We start from the raw sequence: 18,860 nt of genomic DNA, 5'->3' as shown, positions 1-18,860 counted from the left end.
GAGAGAGAGAGAGAGAGAGAGAGAGAGAGAGAGAGAGGAGGGTATCAGACTGGCAGCAGTGGTCCTTCGGAAGCAGGGACATTAGGAGCAGGGACGTTTGGCTCCTATGGGGTGTGTGAGTAGCCTGACAAGGAAGGTGAGCCCAGGAGAGCTGTGGGTAGAGCGGTTTCTCTGAGCAGATACAGCCCCCAGGAGACAAGAAGGGAAGAAAGAGGGAAAGGAGGTGGAAAGAAGAGGGAGGCAGAGGGAAGGGGGGATGGGAGGAAGGAGGAGCGGCCTGAGGAACATAAGGCCTCTGCAGGCTCTGTATTCGTTCTGGACATTCTACCACAGTCTTCACAATCGTCCCCTGAACTGGATGCTACCATTTCTCTCTCTCATCTGTGGTTCAGGGGTAGTGCAGAGGTGCATCAGAGTGGGAGGGCGTCACGACTGAAGGAATGTCTCTACAATGAGCCAACCCAGAAGATGCAGGAGCTGGAAGGAGGAAAGTATGGGACAGACTGTCTAGAACTAGGAAACTGCAGTGCGGTTCCGGTAGAGTATAGCCCACACTCAAAGACAGACCACTAATGGGTCAGGAAGACAGGCCAGCCCAGAAAGGCAAAGTGGTGGTGGGGGGGAGTGCAACTGGGCAAAGACAGCTATGTCCAATGTCCATTGCAAAGGTTGCAACATGCAGCTGAAATCCAAAGAAGCCAGTGCTGGAGGCCCAAAGTGTCCAGCCAGCCACGGAGGCAGAACGGGGCTGGGGAAGGAACGTGCAGACAGGCTAAGACTGGCTTGCAGAGGAGTTGCCTCTTGAGGCCAGAAGCTGGAAGGGACACTTTTGGAACTGGACAGAATCCCAGCATGCCTGCAACTGTCTGCCATCCAACCAGTCCAGCTGAGGAGGGGTTGGGTGAAGGGAGACAGAGATGTCTGAGGTCACAAGTCCCTCTACACTGGCCCTCATTTCACCTCAAGAGGCCACCAGTGTGACCCCTACACAGACAGAAGAGAAGCCTCAACTCCAGGGATATGCAGGGAAAGCAGAGAAGGGGGTGAGATGTTAACAGCCTAGTACCCCTCCCTGCATAGCCACTCAAGAAACTCAACATTTCCTTGTTCCCATCTGGAGTCCAAACCTTCTCACAGCTCATGGGAATAACAAGGTGCTATGATAATCACTTGACGTGTTTATATAAGATTCTTGGTGTGATGCCTTTCACACTTTGTACCAGAAAGAAGGGCTTGGGTCTACTCAATGTGTGGCTAAGAGTGGGCTCTGAGCCATCAATGCACCTAACATGGGACTGAGAAGGAGGCTCTTGAACCTTCAGAGTGTCTGTGTGTACGTTGTGTGTCTTCATCGTTGAAAAATCACAGGTTTTTCAAAAACACAGGAGGGAGAAGGAAAAGAGAGAAATAAGGCAGAGGGCAGGAGGCACAGGAGAGATGGAATTGTCTGCCCCCAGCTCATTCCCAAGAATGTAGAAGCTAAGAGGGACCTGCAGAACACTCTGTCCCACACTGGTGAAAGAGTGAAACTGATTGCTTGCCCAAGGTCACACTGCAGCTGGCAGGAGACTTAGAACTCTACATCACCCACAAGGTGTCCCATTCTCTACTCTGCAAAAGGCTTCCTGGATTTATTTCTCCCATAGAAAAAGAAAAACGAGCCAAATCGTCTTAGCTTTCACAGCAGAAAATAGCTAATATTTGCCCATCCCAAGGGTTGCAACAGTCTAGACTTCTCTTTTGCAAGCACCCCACTTTGCTCTCAGGAGGCTGCTTATAAGCAGGACAAGAGGCCAGTTCCTGGGGGCTCTAGCTGAAAGAGGCAGAGGGTAGACCAGGGAGAAGCCAGACATCCAGGCCAAGTGGGGAAAGGGCTCTTCTCAGAGGCTGTGTGGGAGGATATCTTCCACCATGGGGTCCTTATCCCTCCCTCTCTGCTCCATCTTCTGAGGCAAGTCAGTCTCAAGAAGAAGGCAGAAGTCCCCCTCTGAAAATCAGGCCTAGGTTTAGTGGCACGTAATTTGGGGGAGGTCTGTAGGTGGGCATCTGAATTCTCTCTAGCGCCTAGAAAGCTTAGCACTGCAGGGTCCCCTGTTGCCTGACCCACAGGGAATAGTCTGTTACCCAACCTGGTCAAGCAGGCTTCCTATATCCAAGTGGCTGACAATGGAAACAGTGCATCCGTCTCCGCCAGACATCTCCAAAGTCCTTACTTGATTCCTTCTATGATTAAAAATATCCACAAGAATGTCAGGGACTGGATGGACAATGAGGCAAGGGTACTTCAAATACCCTCTTTCAGGTCCTGAGGACAGGGCAGCATGGAAAAATGTATCCACCAAAACCCTTGCTCCTTCATCAGGGTCAAAGGCAATCATACACTTCTCTTCCCCTTTCCTTTTTCCCATAGAGGCTGCAGACACTCCTGACAAGCTTTCCCTGCCACGCTCTTGTAAAAGTCGATTTTGATAAAATGGCTACTCAGATACTCAGATACTCAGGAGACTGAGAACAGAGTGTTGCATGTTCAAGGCAACACTATGCTTTTTTTTTAGTGTAGAAAAGAATGCATCTTTTAGCCAATGGAGCTGAGCTAACTGGCTGTCCACATGTATGAGAATGAACCCAGATCTCCATTTCTCACACATAGCAAAAATCAGCTCCATGTGGATCAAAGGACATTGATTAAGACCCAAAACTTAAGGAGAAACACTTGGAGCTGTGGGCATAATCAAGGACTTCCTGAATAGGACTCCAGTTCCTAAAGAATTGTAGCCAAGAGTCAAGAAATATGACCTTAAATTAAATAGCTTCTGTACAGTGAAGGAAATGGTTAAAGGAAGAGCTAGCCTACAGAGGAAGAAAAAAATCTTTGCTACCTACACATCCAACAGAGGGTTGATAGCTATAATATACCAAGATCTCAACTAAACAACAAACATTCAAACAATAATATCAATAGATGGGCTAATAAGAGACATTTCTCAAAAGTTGGAAAATAAATAGCAAATAAACACAAAGAGGTGATCAGTCTCCTTTAGATATCAGAGAAATGCAAATCAAAGATGCCTTCCAATCACATCTGACCCAGGAGAACCATGGTTCCTAAGAGTATAAACAACATATGCTGATGTCTAGTTGGGGTGTTATCTCCTCCATTAATAGATAACCTCATTAAACTCTTTAATATATGCATATATTTTAGGAAGCTCCTATAGCTGTGGATTTCTACATGGTTCTTCAAAGCCTTTAGAGTTAGGCATCCCTCCCCATGTCCCCTCCTTTACATGCCCCCTCACCCTCCTCATTTAATCCTCCTATTCTATTTTCTTCTTTATCTCTCCTTAACACTGTATTCTATTTACCCTCCCTTGGGAGGATCCTCTCCTCCCCCTTCATCTCTTACTACCTACCTAACCTCTGTGGATATTCTAAATGAAACACACCTGTCTAAAGCTTATAAGCTAACATCTACACATAAAAGAGAACATGCATTGTTTGTCGCTCTGGGTCTGGGTTTCCTCACTCAGTATAATTGTTTCTAGTTCCATCCATTTACATTCACATTTTATTTTTTCTTAATAGATGAGTAATACTTCATTGTGTAAATGTATCACATTTTCTTTATTCATCATTTGATGTGGACTTAAGTTGTTTCCAATTCTGGTTCTTATCACTAGCAGTTATAAGATGTTCAGCAGTGAACATGGATCTCTCTGTATTAAGATGTAGGGTCCTTTCTAGACATCATATGCTTCCAAATAAAATGCCCAGTACAGGAATGGGTTACATCTTTTTATGTTGTTGGCTTAAGGGGTCCTGTAGACTGCCCCTCACTAATCAATATAATGCTATTGATTACCCTTCACTACCTGACTATAAGACCCTCTTGCTTGGGCTGGAGAGATGGCTCAGCGGTTAAGAGCACTGACTGCTCTTCCATAGGTTTGAGTTCAAATTCCAGCAACCACATGGTGGCTTGCAACCATCTGTAATGAGATCTGATGCCCTCTTCTGATGTGTCTGAAGATAGCTACAGTGTACTTACATACATAAAATAAATAACTAAAATTTTTTTTTAAAAAAAGACCCTGTTGCCAACGATACCACAAATTTATGCCATCAAACATTGAGAAATTGAGCCAATGCTCAATTGGAAGCTTCATGCATACTGACATTCATAGTTATAAATGTACTATACACATTACCAGAGCAGAAAAGTACAAGGCTACAAGCCTTGTGAGCTACAATAGCAGCCCACCTGTGAGACATGCCCACCTGTGCAGTATGGGCACACTGTTAATGAGAGTAACCAAGTTTTTCATTTGATTTAAGGTCCATCCCATGAGATAGAGCCCATACAGGACACCACTAAAGTGACCAAGAGCCTGAGACTAGATAGGTCATGAGCCTTAGGGAAAAACTATTATTCTGCTAAAGAAAATAGAAATAAGTGACTCCTGATAATGCTCCTGATAGAGCGTTGCATAGCTCCACCCTCACCAGAGAAGCTTCTTCCTGAAGTAGATGGCAATTAACATAGAGACCCACAAATGCGTAATGTGCAGAGAATAAAGGACTTAGGCCTGAATGAGATGCCTCTACCACACCATTCTTCTGAAGGCTCAGGAATCTATGCAGAAGAGGAAGCAAAAAAAAGTTATAAGAGCCAGTGAGGTAAAGAATTTCAAGGATATGGCATTTTCTAGATACAACAAACTTCATGCACATGTGAAGTCACAGGGACTATGACAGCATGCATACAAGCTGCACATATGAACGATCTCACAGGGTCTGTGGCAGTGTGCACACGACCTGTACAGGTTCAAGCTGGAGAAAACCCCAGTGTGGCAAAGGGAAAGGCACACAAAATCACACCCTAACCAAGAAGTTATTTGCAATTGATAGATGCTGGGAGAGGAAAAATCAATTTTCTTCAACAATGTGACATTGACATTGGGGGTCTATTGACCAATCTGCAGGGCAGACCTTATGTTCAGAAGTAACTAGCCAACCCAACCCAACTCTATGTTTCTGTGTGATTTTTGTTGTTGTTGTTGTTGTTTTGTCTAGGCTTTAGGTTTTTCTAAAGAGACAGAGAATATGAAGCTGAGGAGATAGGTGGGATCTGGAAGGGAAAGAATGAATTTCAAATAAAAGATGAATTCAAACAACAAATGCCAGTGAGGATATGGAAAAAAGGGAGACATTTAGCACCCTGCTGATGGGAATGCAAACTAGTCTCCAGTACTGCAGAAGTCAACATGGAGGCTTCTTAAAGACCTAATGTACATCCTCCATAAGACCCAGCCACACCAGTTCTGGGTATTTGCCCAAAGGACACTAAACCAACCCATTAGAGACACCTGGTGTAATGGTTGGTATATGCTTGGCCCAGGGAGTGGCACTATTAGGAGTGTGGCCTTGTTGAAGTAGATGTGTCATTGTGGGCATGGAGTTAAGACCCTCATCGTAGCTGCCTGGAAGTCAGTCTTCCACTAGCAGCCTTCAGATAATGATGTAGAACTCTCAGCTCTGCCTGTACCATGTCTGCATGGATGCTGCCATGCTCCTGCCTTGATGATAATGGACTTAAGCTTTGAACCTGTAAGCCAGCCCCAATTAAATATTGTTCTTAAAAGAGTTGCCTTGGTCACAGTGTCTGTTCACAGCAATAAAAACCTAACTAAGACACCTGGCCATCAATGTTCACTGCAGCTAAGTTGTAGAGCCAACCTGGGTGTTCAGCAACAAAGAGAGATATATAAGGAAAATGTGGCCTTTTTTAGCTATAAAAAAGAATGAAATTACATCATTTGAGGGAAAATGGATGCAACTAGAGATATATCAGGTGAACTAAGCCAGTCTTGAAAAGATCAATATCAGATGTTTTCTCTCATTTGTGGTTCTTAAATTTTATATACAACCACATGTGTATATAAGAAATTATGTCAGAAGTGAAATTATCCAGGGGGAAAACATGAACAAATGTGTGGGAGTGTGGAAGGAAGGGACAGCAGGACGTACACTCGAGATACAAGATGTACTTATCTGAAATATTAAAAAATAAAATACAAAAGAAAGTGCTAGAGAAATTGAATGAGATCAAAGCATATTATACATCCCTATGTTCTGCTTCTATCTGGGTTGTTATGATAAAATGCCTAGCAAATAGCACTGCAGGACAGGAAAGGGCTTGGCTTTCAGTTGCAGGCTACCATCCATCATGTCAGGGAAGACTAGGCAGAAACACAGGCAACTAACCACATGACTGAAGGCAGTCAAGAGCCAAGAGTAATGAAAGCTCCACACTGCCTCTAGGCTGGCTTAGCACCCAGCCAGCTTCTTCTGCTCGCATGTAGTTCAGGGCCTTGCTCAGGGAATGAATGATACCACCCACAATAAGATCTGTCTCCCTATAGCAGCTAATAATCAAAAGAGTCCCCTGCAGACAGGCCCACAGGCCCATGTGATCTACTTAGTTCTTCCTTTGAGGCTCTTGCCCCAGTGATTCTAGGTTGTTGCAAGTTGACTTTTGAAACAACCATCACAGAATATATAGAATGTCGTAAAGAACCTCCTGACTTACAAAATTAATCTACACTAATAGCAAGCATGTATATTATTAAATAAAGATGCTTGAAAGAAAAGAGCAAGCTGATTACCTGACAGGCGACGTTATCTGGTGCACTCAAAGCAGTATGATGTGGGTTTACTTAGCTTCTTTTCCCATTAAAAGTTGAGTCTCTCCCATTTTTTTTCATTTATTAAACAATCCATAATGCTTTTCATTTGCCAAGCTGGTGAATATGGACCACCAGGGCTGACAGATACACTACCCCTTAAGGACACAAATCTACTCTAGCATGTGATTGTGTTTTTTCCTGTTACCTTACTCACTCTGGCCCAGAGGCAGCAGCAACAGGGGGATTGTGATGTACTTTGGATCACTCTACACAGCTCCTGTGCTTTACCAGAGGGCTCACATTAGAGTCTATATAGCTGAGAAGTTGTTATGTATCCATTTCCCATTGCTAAGAGCGGAGAAGCCAGCATTCGCCAAGCCCAGAGACTGCAAAGATGCCAACTTTACCTTCAGGTTAAGAGGTTCTTTATACTTCTAAATTCCTTAGAAGTGGGGATTTGGACTTAAATTCTTCTGCCCTCTCCCAGAGCATGGTCCTTGATCTGTGCTCTCTACACTTTATCCAGTATCCCCATTCTGTCTCACCTTCCTCCTGTCCTGGAGGCCTTGGAAGGAGGACCTACCTGTCCATACTGGGTGCAATAAGTCTCAGGCTTAGTCAGTCCACAGGTAGATGAGGCTCGAAGAAGCTGAGTCCTTCCAATGAGCAAGTCTCCAACAGGTGGATAACAGGCCCCTCGGGAGCAGGCTTGCTGGGCACACAGGAGGCCAGGCAAGGCTGAAATTACAGGGAAATATTGAAGTGTGCCCAGAAGATGAAATCCCAGCTGGTCACTCCAATATTCTCTTCTTAGGAGATGACATCAGCAAAACTGAACCCTCTCTTCATGGGTGTCTATGTGATGACTACAGTCCTGACTCAGGGAGGTAAAGGGGTTGGTTTCATGTCCCATGACCCAAACTTTAAAAGAGGGGTTGTAACACAGCTAAAAGAGTGCATGAAGTCCTCAGTAATGCATAACCAGTATGGTGATGTACACCTACAATCCCAGGATTCAGGATCCAGAGACAATAGGATCAAGAATTCAAGGTTATCCTCAGCTACATAAAGGATGCAAGGCCAGCCTGGGTTACATGAGACTGTATACATGTATGAAATGTTCAAACTACATTTTTAGTAAAAGGAAAAGGGGGAGAAATGTCAGTAACAGTAACCAGCAGCTATCCTAACACATGACCAGTATCATTTACATGTGACTTTAGAATCAAGACACACCCTGGGCCATGTAAACTCTTTGTCAACTTATGGTGCCTGTGTAGTGCCCTCAGGCCACAACATGGATGAGGCTGTCGGACGAGCCATTGGTGGAACATGGAGAAAGTACATGTTATTTTACTTTGCACAGCTGACCGACCTAGCCATTACCTGAAAGCAAGCAGCCATGGGTTCCAGGAGAACAGAAGCTCTGGGGAAAGCTTGAGAGTGAGAGATGGGGACTCAGGAAACCACACATCACCCTCTGGTGAGGACAAGAAGACCCAGGGAGCCTTCTGAGAGAGTCAGAGAAGCCTCTTCCTCCTGAACCATAGAGAGGTGGGAGGAGAAAAGGGATGCTTACCAAACCACAAAAGGAAAAGTGCTGGCATCATGGGCCAGTGCAGGTCCTCAGAGCGGTCGGGTCCTCAGAGTGGTTGGGTCCTCAGAGTGGTCACCTAGAACAAAGCAAAGCATCCCGGATGGTCAAGCCCCCTCTCCACCCTTTCTTCATTGTGCTAGACCACGTACTTATCCTGGATCTTCACAAAGACACTTCTGAGCAGTGGGCACATTGGTAGCCAATAGCAAGAACCTAGAAGGGAGCCCTGGGGAAACCCCAGGATCAGCTTCCTCTTCTGAAATGTGTCAAAACATGGGGACTGTGCAGGGGGAGGGAGGACATCCCACTGCAGCAGATAGCTAAAGGGAGGTCCAAGGCTTTATTTCTGCAGAGGGGTGGGGGGAGAGGGAGAGAGAGAGAGGATGGGGGAGGGAGGGAGGGAGGGAGAGAGAGAGATAGGCAGACAGACAGACAGACAGACAGACAGACAGAGACAGACTCGGACTTCTTAGGGCTTCAAACCAGGCTTAGGTACAAGCCAAATGCACCCAAGCCAAAGGTGCTGAAAGTCTAGAGGCAGGTCTTTTCCTGAATTGACAGGGTCTCAAGGATTACATGACCACAGTGCAGGTGAAGCTGTGGTGATCACAATTCTAGGAAAAGCCAGGCTGCAGGAATGCTATGGGAAGAAGAGAGGTCTTAAAAAGACAGGTAGGGTGCCTTGGGATGAGGTGGAGTGCTGTCAGGGAAAGCATGGGGTGCTGTGGGGAGAGATGGGCCCGACAGTTTTAAGAAAAGTAAGAGCAGCTGAAAACGTCTCCAGTTCTGAACAAAACCACGGAAGGCAGATGGAAACAGTGCAGGAGGCAGGCCTACCTCAGAGGCATACACCACCCTTCCTCCACCTGGGATAAGACATTGGTCTGCCCAATGACACCCAAGCAGCTGAGAAAGAAAGATGGATGGTGGTCAGGCAGAGGGGAACCAGCAGCCTTTCTGCTATTACATCCCAGTGCTTCAAAGTCCTTCTTCCTCCAGAGCAGTCGGGAGCCCAAGCTAGGAGTGCAGCCTGAGGTCTCAGGACCACTGAGGGCCAAAGACAGAAAGCATCTCTGACTTTTCCTAGTTCTCTCTGCACTCCTGCCCCAGCTGAAAACCCACCGAGAATGAGGCTGAGTAGAGCCCGACCATTCTTCCCACTTTGTCTTTGTACTAAGCCCAGATTTTAGCTGCTTTCTTCTAAGTTGCCAGAAGCTTATCAGCCAAGAGAAGCAGTTCAAACAGCTGCAGACCAGACGTTTACTCAAGTGTACTTAGGTGAGCTCCCAGAGGAGTGCTACATGGGCCCTGTAATCAGCCTTGGTCCCAGACCTGCTCCATCCAACCCCCACAGGACAGGTAAGGCAGAAAACCTACCTCACCCTGAACTCTTACGCTCCCCTGCCTTTCTCCAGATCCCTCTCGGAGAGATCCCTGGGAATGTGGGGGTCCCCTCTCTTGGCTCCACTGTTTTAAACAACAGCCTTGCCTCTGGAAACTCCCTGCCTGGGTGTAGCCCCAATGCTGGCGGCCTCAGGAATCTGGCAGCTGTCACGCCCATCTGACGTCACTGCACCCCCACCCTCAGGACAGGACTAGGCAAGTGGGTTGGTCTTGGAGGCTTCCTGCCCTTAGGTGTCTGGAGGGCTGGAAGGTGCTGGAAATAGACAGCAGCAGGGGTTTCAGAGATAGGGGAGGGGGTTGTCCCTGGGGCAGGGAAGGGCCCAGGCACTGAATTTGGCACCTTCCCAAGTCTAGTAGGTGTGAGCTTCCTCTTAAGTCCCAGACTACCTTGGACAGAAGTCCAGCCAGGCAGGAGACACACAGCGTACAGTGGACTATGTTAGAGTTTGGGCAAGTCACTGGGATGAACAGCATAAGACCCAAATATTCAGAACCCTGGAAAGCACCATCTCATCCCAAAGGAAAAATGTGGAAAACCCCAAGTTCCAGGGAAGTTTTGTTTTTGTTTTGTTGTTGTTTTTTTGGGGGGTGGGATGGGGAGTGTCCTTAAAAGCTCAGGAAATGGACAAAGCTCAGCTTTCCCACAGAAGTTGAACAGAGCAGCCTGCATCCTGAGCCTCAAGCTCCCTTGGCACTACTGGCAAGGAGCCCTAGGACAGGTAACTGCCTGTGAGTCACTGTCCCAGCTGCTCCTGAGCCCCACCCTCCTGGGCAGGAATGCCAGCCTGCAGGGCCAGGAAATAGACCTGACCAGGGGTGGGAGAAGGCTGAGGCACAGCTAGGCTGCTAAAGCCAAGGCAGACTTCCCTTGGCACCAGCCAGGCCCAGGCACACAGTCCCTTTGTGGGGTCTCATGAGCTCCAGCCACTAAGTGCAGAAACAGGACCAGGAGGAAGGAAAGGCTGGTCGAGGGTGCTTCCCCTTCAGGTTGGGTTGGAGGGTATCTCAGCAAACTTGGGAAGTCATGGATCCTGTCCTAGTCCTGAAGATACTTGCCTCAAAGTCACAATTTGAAGGAGACTCTCTTTTTTCTAAGATAGGGTTTCACATACCATAAGCTGGCCTCAAAGCCGCTAAAAAGTCAACAGTGACCTTGATTTTCTGATTCTCCTGCCTCCACCTCCCAAGTGCAAGGATTATAGGTATGCACCACCATGCACAGTTTATATTGTGCTGAACACAGAACCAAGGGCTTTGTACATGCGGGACCAGCACTTCACTACTGAGATACATCCCCAGCCATGAGCAGGTCTCTGCAATGTCCCTATTCCAGTGTGCCAAGGCTCCCTCTAAATAGAGGGATATGCCCGAGATCTCTTAAGGGAAAAGTAGAAGGGTCTGTGGACTGAACTGGATATGTCTTACCCGGAGCTTCAAATGTAGCTGAGGCTCAGATGGAGAAATCCTGCTGTTAGCAAACAGACAAGGGGCCATTTAGAGGCACAGCCAATGCTCCAGCAGTGGGGTGGGGCAGCATTCTGCTGGAGTCTGGTTTAATACTGCAAGGTGAGTACACACAGTTAGCGTCACCAGTCCTTGAAGGGCACAGTGAGACCCCCATCAGTTCTAGGGGAAGGGTCACCTTTGATAGCTTGTGTTTAGAGAACCCACCTCCACTACTTGGTCAATTTCATTTCCACTCCCCAAGTCTAGACTCCCAGAAATCACCCCCCCCCCTTAACCAACGGATATGACAAAGAGCTCAATAATAATTAGCTCAGCCTGCAGAAAAGCTTAGGTGTGGAAGCCCTGATCCCAGAGGAGGGGAAGGGAAGAGGGATAGGCCTCACTGTGAATGGCTGGGCCTTATAAACTCCCCTCCCTCCCTTCTCCCCTCCACACACCTTTCTGAGCCCAGAAGCCCAGGTAAATAAGTATTTGGCATCTCAGCCTTTGCAAGCTGGGGCAGGTCCCAGGTTTGGCTTCATAGGAGACAAATACCAGCTGCTCTGCAAAGGCCTCCCACACAGAAATGTTCTAGAAGCTGTTTCTGCTGCTAAGTGTAGCCCACTCTTCCAGGACACCAACCATTCCAAAGTGCCCCCTCACCCACAATTCAGGTCACCTGCCACAGGCTTTAGAAGGTCAGGAGCCCAGTGTGTCCATAGTGTGTTTAATAGTGTAAAACAGAGCCCACAGCTCCATGAAGGTCACGCTTGGGCTACAGGGAAGCTGGGGTGTGTCCTGAGCACCTCAGTTCCCCTGTGCACCTGTCTTGCTCTGACCCTACCCGTGAACTCCTGCTTCAGAATGGTTGCCCAACCTGGACCACCAGGCTGTTAGAACTTTTGCTCAGGAAAGTGATGTTATCCTGGACTGACTGGTTTGTGTTTTGTTTTGTTGTTTTGTTTTTGCATCCATACCAGCAGCTACCTATTAGCAAATTCTGCTGGTTCCTCGTCCAAAAGTAACCAGACCTTCACCCCCACCCCCAACTGCCCTTCTGGCTGAGCCACTCTGCCCCCAACACTACCCACCGGTCTCCAGTATGATCCACAGTCAAAGCCAAATGCAGAATGTCCGCGAGATCTGTGCCCGGTTTCCTACCTCTCAAGGCCAAAACCAAAACTCAGGCACGTGCTCTATAGTCAGAACTCCCCCAGATTGCCTCTCCATTCCTATTTCTTCCCCCTCCTTGCTCTTGTCTCGGTAGTACAGCCTCCTTGCTGGGCCTCTAAACTGCCAGGTCTGCTTCTGACCTATAACCTTTGTCCCAGCTGCTCCAGCTGCTCCAGCTGCTCCAGCTGCTCCAGCTGCTTGGGAGGCTTGTGCCTTGGGCAGCTGCAAACTGTCTCTCATCATTTTCAAGCCTTTCTTCCAATCCTGAGACCCAAATGAGGCTTACTCCGACCACCACATTTTTTAAAAAAGATTTATTTATTATTATATGTAAGTACACTGTAGCTATCTTCAGACACCAAAAGAGAGCATCAGATCTCCTTATGGATGGTTGTGAGCCACCATGTGGTTGTGCTGGGATTTGAACTTAGGACCTCCGGAAGAGCAGTCAGTGGTCTTAACCACTGAGCCATCGCTCCAGCCCCAACCATAACATTTAAAATTACAACCATCTTCCCTGTCTGATGTCGCTCCCAACCTCACCTGCCCAATGCTGTTGACCGGATTTTAAGGTTTGCTTTTTTTAAACCTGTGTGTGTGTGTGTGTGTGTGTGTGTGTGTGTGTGTGTGTACACCACCTTCGGACCAACTACCTAATTTTTTTCAAGGTCTTCTGTAACCTAAGCCTGCTTTGAACTTGATTTGTAGCTGAGGATGACCTTGAATATCTGTTCTTCCTGCTGCACTTCCTGTGTGCTGGGATGACAGATACACACAAACATTCCTGGTTTATCTGGTGCTGGGGTCAAGTTCAGGTTCTCACAAATGCTAAGCAAGCACTCTGAGCTATAGCCTCACACCCTAGACTTCCTTATTGCCCACCACGGAAGCATTGTATCTGAAGAGACATGGGTTCCTGTCTACTTTGTTCATTATTTTTCTCCAAGCACATAAGACCTCATAGGAAGGAGCTTGGTGTTGGTAGAATAGATTTATGCTGACATGAAACTGACTCTGTTTTCTGAACCTCCCAGGCCTGTTTCACATCTCTGCATCCTCAAAGGCCGGGATGCCTGGACTTGGGGTCTCCAGAATGGGTTCTTCCCCATGAACTTTCTAAATTGTAGGGCAACAGTGGGGAGCTCTCTTTTTGAAACACCTACTCCAGATCGCCAAAATGAAACTGTATTGATAAGAGTGTCATCTCAGTTGCCTGCTCATTAGACTCCCTTGGCAGTGATGCTGATGAGTGACATTGGAAGTCGATGTCCCCATTATCCATCTGTTGGGCTCAAACCATGTAGGTTGCCAGGGAGACCATCTAGGACCCAATCTATGAGCAATCACAAGAGAGTGAAGAAAGGGAGGGAAAGATTAGAAGAGAACAAGAGTGTGATTCTGGCTCTAGCCGTTGGCTGTCAGAGAGCAGGGCACCTGATGACTAAGCATGGCACCACTGAAGTACGGTGAGTCATGGCTGAATCCTTGTCTACCAGGCGGGATGGGTTCCAGTGATGGCTCTGAGAGTTTATACTGTGACTAACCCTAGTGTGGCCCTGCACACTGGCTATCCAGACAATGGTCAGGACATGGGGAGTGGGAATGGGGGGGTTGGCAGGGTCCTGGTAAATTGCTGAGCACAAATATCTCCTAAGGTCCAACAGTTATAGAGCAAGACTTTGAGGCCACTCTTCTGCATCCTCATCTACCCAATCTGTTTGCCTGGAGGACAGCCCCACATACCAGCTAGATCCTAAGGTATTGAAGAAGTCAGAAAGTCAGTCTAAAATAAGCACAGTTAACCTTCCTGCATGTTGTCAGAGGGCCTGGGTCAATGTGGTAAAGCCTCTTCCATATATTAACCTATTCAACACCTATCACTGCACTTGGCTGGCCTTACTTCTCAGATAAAGAAAGCAAGGTCTATTTGTGATAATGTGGTCCAACTGGTGGGCAGTGGTAGGAACCTTTACTGTTTGTTTAGGCACTCCCATTTTTAACCACTACCAAGGGACACAGATACCAATGTGGCCCAAGAACCCTCCCTCAGTTCTTGCTGATCCTCTGGTCTTCAGGTCTCCTACACCTGGTAAGGATTCAGAAATTCAAAAATTATCTTTAGGAATTGGGGAGGTGGCTCAGTCAGAAAAGTGCTTGTCATACAAAGATGAGGGCCTGTGTTACATCCCAAGAACCCATACTTTAAAAAGAAAGTCAGGCAAGATAGGACATACTGGTAATCCCAGCACTGAAAAGACAGAGAGAGGTGAAACCTTGGGGCTTGCACATTCCCTAAATGACTCACCAATGTAAAACATTCACTACAAGGAAACCTGAAGCCTAGGGTGGGTGTTGGGGGGAGTGAATTGACACAAGCTGTCCCCTAGCTATCTGGCTCCCAGAGAAGCTAGAGTAGATGTTACACTCCTGCCATGTCCATATTCCTCAATGTCTCCAATGTCCTCAGCTGATAGCTGGCCCATTGTCATGCCTCTCCATCATCCTCCCATCCATTCAGCTATTGACCTCTGGGAATTAGGTTCCTGGGAACTAAGTCTGTCCCTGTGAACTACAGACTCGCCACACAGATCTAACTGTGTCTGGCGATGGCCCAGGCCCACCAAAGTCAGAACTGGGCACTTCTCTGAGAGGACATCAGGCAGCCCCTGCCCCATTGGCAGTTCTGCATAGCTGAGGAAGGGACAGTGTGGTGCTGCATGAATAGAACACAAGCATCTGGAGACTATAGAAGACTGCCCACAGGACTGTACATACTAATACAATCTGTGAAGGCGTGCAAGAGACAAGCTTAAGCTTCTAGTGTTTAACCTAGCATTGAAGGGTGACTATGGAGGAGTAAGCACCCTTTGTCTAAGGAGGATGGAGCAGGGGATGCCTGGCCTGTTTGGAAGCAATACCATGTAGCACCTAATCAGGACCTCCTGTAGTGCCTGTGGCTGCACACAGGTCTATGTATAGGCTTGACCTGACTCCACCCTGCTACTCAAATACAGAAAAGCTCAGAGCTAGAGCATAGAACAGCAGTAGAACATGTACTTAGCATGCACAAGACCCAGGGTTCATTCACCAGCACACAGAGAGCAGCCTTGGCCAAGCCCCTCGAAGGGCTAGTTTAATCACATGGGACTAAAGGAGTTGGTTCTTACGGAGGCTACCCACTTGGAGTCACTTGAAGGACTAAAAATATCACACAAGGGCCAACCCAGACCTCGCTGCACAAGTCAACAGTTTGAAGATGGGAAATTTTGTTGTTGTTTAGCTTTTTAAATTTTATCTTTATTTTCAATTTTGTATTCGTGTGCACATGTGAGTGCAGGTATCTGAGAGGTCCAGAAGAGGGTGTCAAGCTCCCCAGGAGCTAGAGTTACAGGTAGTTATGAGTTTCTCAATGTGGGTTCTGAGAACGAGGAACTGAGTGCTCAGTTCCTGAGTGCAAGAGCAGCATGTGTACCTAACCACTGACCCACCCTGCCAGTCCCTGGAAACTGCCAGTTTTAATAGCTCCCTAGAGAACTGTGAGGTATAGCCAAACATGGGAACACTGAAGCCCCCTCAATACTAGGAAGCCCTGCTCTCAGGACTGATGGCTTAGGATAATAGCTTAAAACCTGAGGGTGCTTTCTCCCCTTTGTTCAGTATTCCCTGGCATCTGGGACTTTCTACTGGCTACCCCCAGTTCCCCATCCCCCATTGCTACACACCTCCTTTCAATTCCCTGACCTTCTGAACTTCTCTATCCCTGCTCCCACCCCACCCCTGTCTCCTCCCACACCTGATCCTGCCCTCCTTTTTTTCCTCCCCCTCTTCTCTCTCTCCCAGGTCCCTCCCTCTCTCTACCTCCCATAATTATTTTGTTCCCCCTTCTAAGTAGGACTAAAGCATCCACACTTTGGTCTTCCCTCTCCTTGAGCTTCATGTAGTCTGTGAGTTGTATCATGGGTATTCCAAGCTTTGTGGCTAATATTCACTTAACCATGAGTACATACCATGTGTGTTCTTTTGTGACTGTGTTACTTCACTCAAGATGATATTTTCTAGTTCCATCCATTTGCCTGCAAATTTCATGAGTCATTGGTGGTTTTTTTTGTTTTGTTTTGTTTTGTTTTGTTTGTTTTTGGTTTTTGTTTTTTCGAGACAGGCTTTCTCTGTGTAGCCTTGGCTTCCTGGAACTCACTCTGTAGACCAGGCTGGCCTTGAACTCAGAAATCCGCCTGCCTCTGCCTCCCAAGTGCTGGGATTAAAAGTGTGTGCCACCACTGCTGGTTGAAGTCATTGTTTTTAATAGCTGAGTAGATTAAACCACCAACCAAAGAGTGCACATGGACAGATCCATGGCTCCAGCTATGTATGTAGCAGAGGATTGCCTTATCCGGCATCAATGGGAGGGGATGCTTGGTTCCCTAATGTAGGGGGATGCTAGGGCAGTAAGGCAGGAGTGGGTGTGTGGGTGGGGAGCACCCTCTTAGAGGCAGAGGGAAGGGGGATGGATAGAAGCTTGCAGAGGGGAACCAGGAAGGGGGGACAACATTTGAAATGGAAATAAATAAAATAACTAATAAGAAAAAAACTGAGGGTAGAAGGAAAGGAGAAAAAAGAGGAAAAGAACTAAGAAGGTAGGGTTCATGCCCTACAGGAGGTTGGTATTCACCAGCTGGGTGATATCAGACACTGTGGGGTACACCAAGAAGCCTTCTTCTGTAGTGGCAACCATAAGGAGTCCACCCCATAGAACCTGTGAAATAAAGAGAAGCAGCCCAGGTCTGTATCCTTCCGATGCTGTGCCCTGATCTACGGTCATCGGAGGTAGCGAAACAACCATTACCATGTGAGTCACCTGCCAACAGGGCCTGCCTGGGGTTGCTCTCCCTCACCCCAAAACTGTTATCTATGTGCTCCAACGTTCTTTCCAGACTGGACTGAACCAGAGGGCCAGAAAGGCCACTGGGAAGGGCTCACTGGGAGTAGGGCTGAGAGGAGGGTCTTGGCTTCTAGCCTTCCAGGTCGGGGCTAGGCAAAGGGTAGAGGCAAGGGTGGGAATGTTTACAAACACAGAAGGCAAAGGAACAAGTGTGAACGTGACAAATGTTCGCTTTGGTTTTATAGTTTTCAAGAGATCATATAGACAGAATCAAAAGAGAAAGCCTGAATCAAAGTTGCTGTAGTAAGATCTGAGGCTGAACTCCCTCCTGCCCAGCATGTCTGAGGCAGCGGACACCTGTCTTTTCCTGGAGCCTCCATATTTCCAGGGCTGCTGAGACTCTGCCTGGTTTTATTCTCTAGGTTGGTTTGTTTTTGTTTACCTTTTTGTTTGCTCGAATAACTTTAGGGACTTCTCATGAGGCCCTTGTTAAGTGCTGAGGTAGGGACAATGTACACAAAACCAACTCAAGCAAAAGTGGATGTACTCAGAAAATGGAAAAATCAATGTTAAGATTTCCATTTGTACGTCTCTATGTGTTCTTATAAAAACTACTGCGGGCAACAGATCTGAGGAGAGTCACCAGTCACCTCTGCTGAGCCCCTCCCCCTCCCAACTTGCTGCTTTGCAAGGACTCCCTTCCACTTAGCCCCCAGGGCTCACAGTTGGTGCTGTGGGTTTTCCAGAAGGTTGTGAATTTTGTAAGATCTGAGCGTTCCTTCTTAAGTTTTGTTTCTGGGCTGAGAGAGACTCATTGTGTCTGCAGAGCCCTTGACACACTTCCTGGGTAAACATGGGAACCAATGAGAGTGTACAGAAAAGAAACAGGGAGGGAAGGATGTCAGAAGCAAGACTTCTAAGGACCTGCTGCTGTGTGGAGACTAAAGGGGAGCCAGCCCTTCTGCCTCTAGATTCAGGGAACTATGACTGCCTTCACCCAGCGCTGCCTCTCCCCTGCAACTCTTCCACCTGATTCTGAATTTTCCTGTTATTTGCTGAGAAAACCATGCCCCCATCAACTGATGTTGTTAGTGGTCTGTGTATGTTTGTGTTAATAACCTCACTGTCACATCTGTCTCTTTGTGGGTGATCTCTCCACTGAGAGACCATAAGTTCGCTGTAACTCATTTTGCCAGCAAACATGGGAAACCCAGATGCCTGGATCTCAGGTAAATGAAGAATGTGCTGGCCATAGACGTAAGCCCCAAATACCACGTGACACATTTATAGTAGAGTGTTTGCTGCTTCTCAGAAATTCTAATTGTACTGAGCTTCTTGTCTCTTTATTTTTCAGAGCCCATCAACCTCACGTATGGTGAGGATCTTTACCCATTTCCAACTTCCAGGTTGTTCCTGACCTGTTCACCTTCTTGTAGGATATGTCCTGTCTGCTAAACTAGGATGCTTAGACATGCTGGAGGGCCCAATGCCTCAACATCATGGTGGCATCCTCTGGGATGGACCCTTCTATCATGGGCCATACCAGGTACAAGACCAAGAGCTGAGCCAGCAGTAGAGGGAAGCCTGACCCTCCTGGATGTGCATATGTATGCTTCCTGACATTATAAATTCAACCTATTCCTCCGGTTAAGAACTTCAGGAAGAAATAGCTATA

The 18,860-nt window shown here is 47.3% G+C and overlaps 1 protein-coding gene across 2 annotated transcripts in view; it reads right to left on the bottom strand.

The window, feature by feature from the left end:
• Positions 1-9,793, bottom strand: part of Lamb3 (laminin subunit beta 3) — a 43,554-nt gene extending 33,761 nt beyond the window's left edge. The window contains exons 1-3 of one of the 2 annotated variants that reach the window (XM_031339541.1): positions 9,661-9,793; positions 8,266-8,359; positions 7,270-7,424 (exon numbers count right to left, since the gene is read on the bottom strand). In XM_031339541.1, coding sequence (XP_031195401.1) covers positions 7,270-7,424; positions 8,266-8,296 — 186 coding nt within the window. In that variant the 5' untranslated portion in view covers positions 8,297-8,359; positions 9,661-9,793. The remainder of the gene's footprint in view (positions 1-7,269; positions 7,425-8,265; positions 8,360-9,660) is intronic. The other variant, XM_031339537.1, reaches the window with a different exon arrangement.
• Between the last annotated feature and the right edge of the window lie 9,067 nt (positions 9,794-18,860).

Source organism: Mastomys coucha, unplaced genomic scaffold, assembly GCF_008632895.1.
Source record: "Mastomys coucha isolate ucsf_1 unplaced genomic scaffold, UCSF_Mcou_1 pScaffold1, whole genome shotgun sequence".
NCBI lineage: Eukaryota > Metazoa > Chordata > Mammalia > Rodentia > Muridae > Mastomys > Mastomys coucha.
This window is presented reverse-complemented; position numbering and strand designations above follow the sequence as displayed.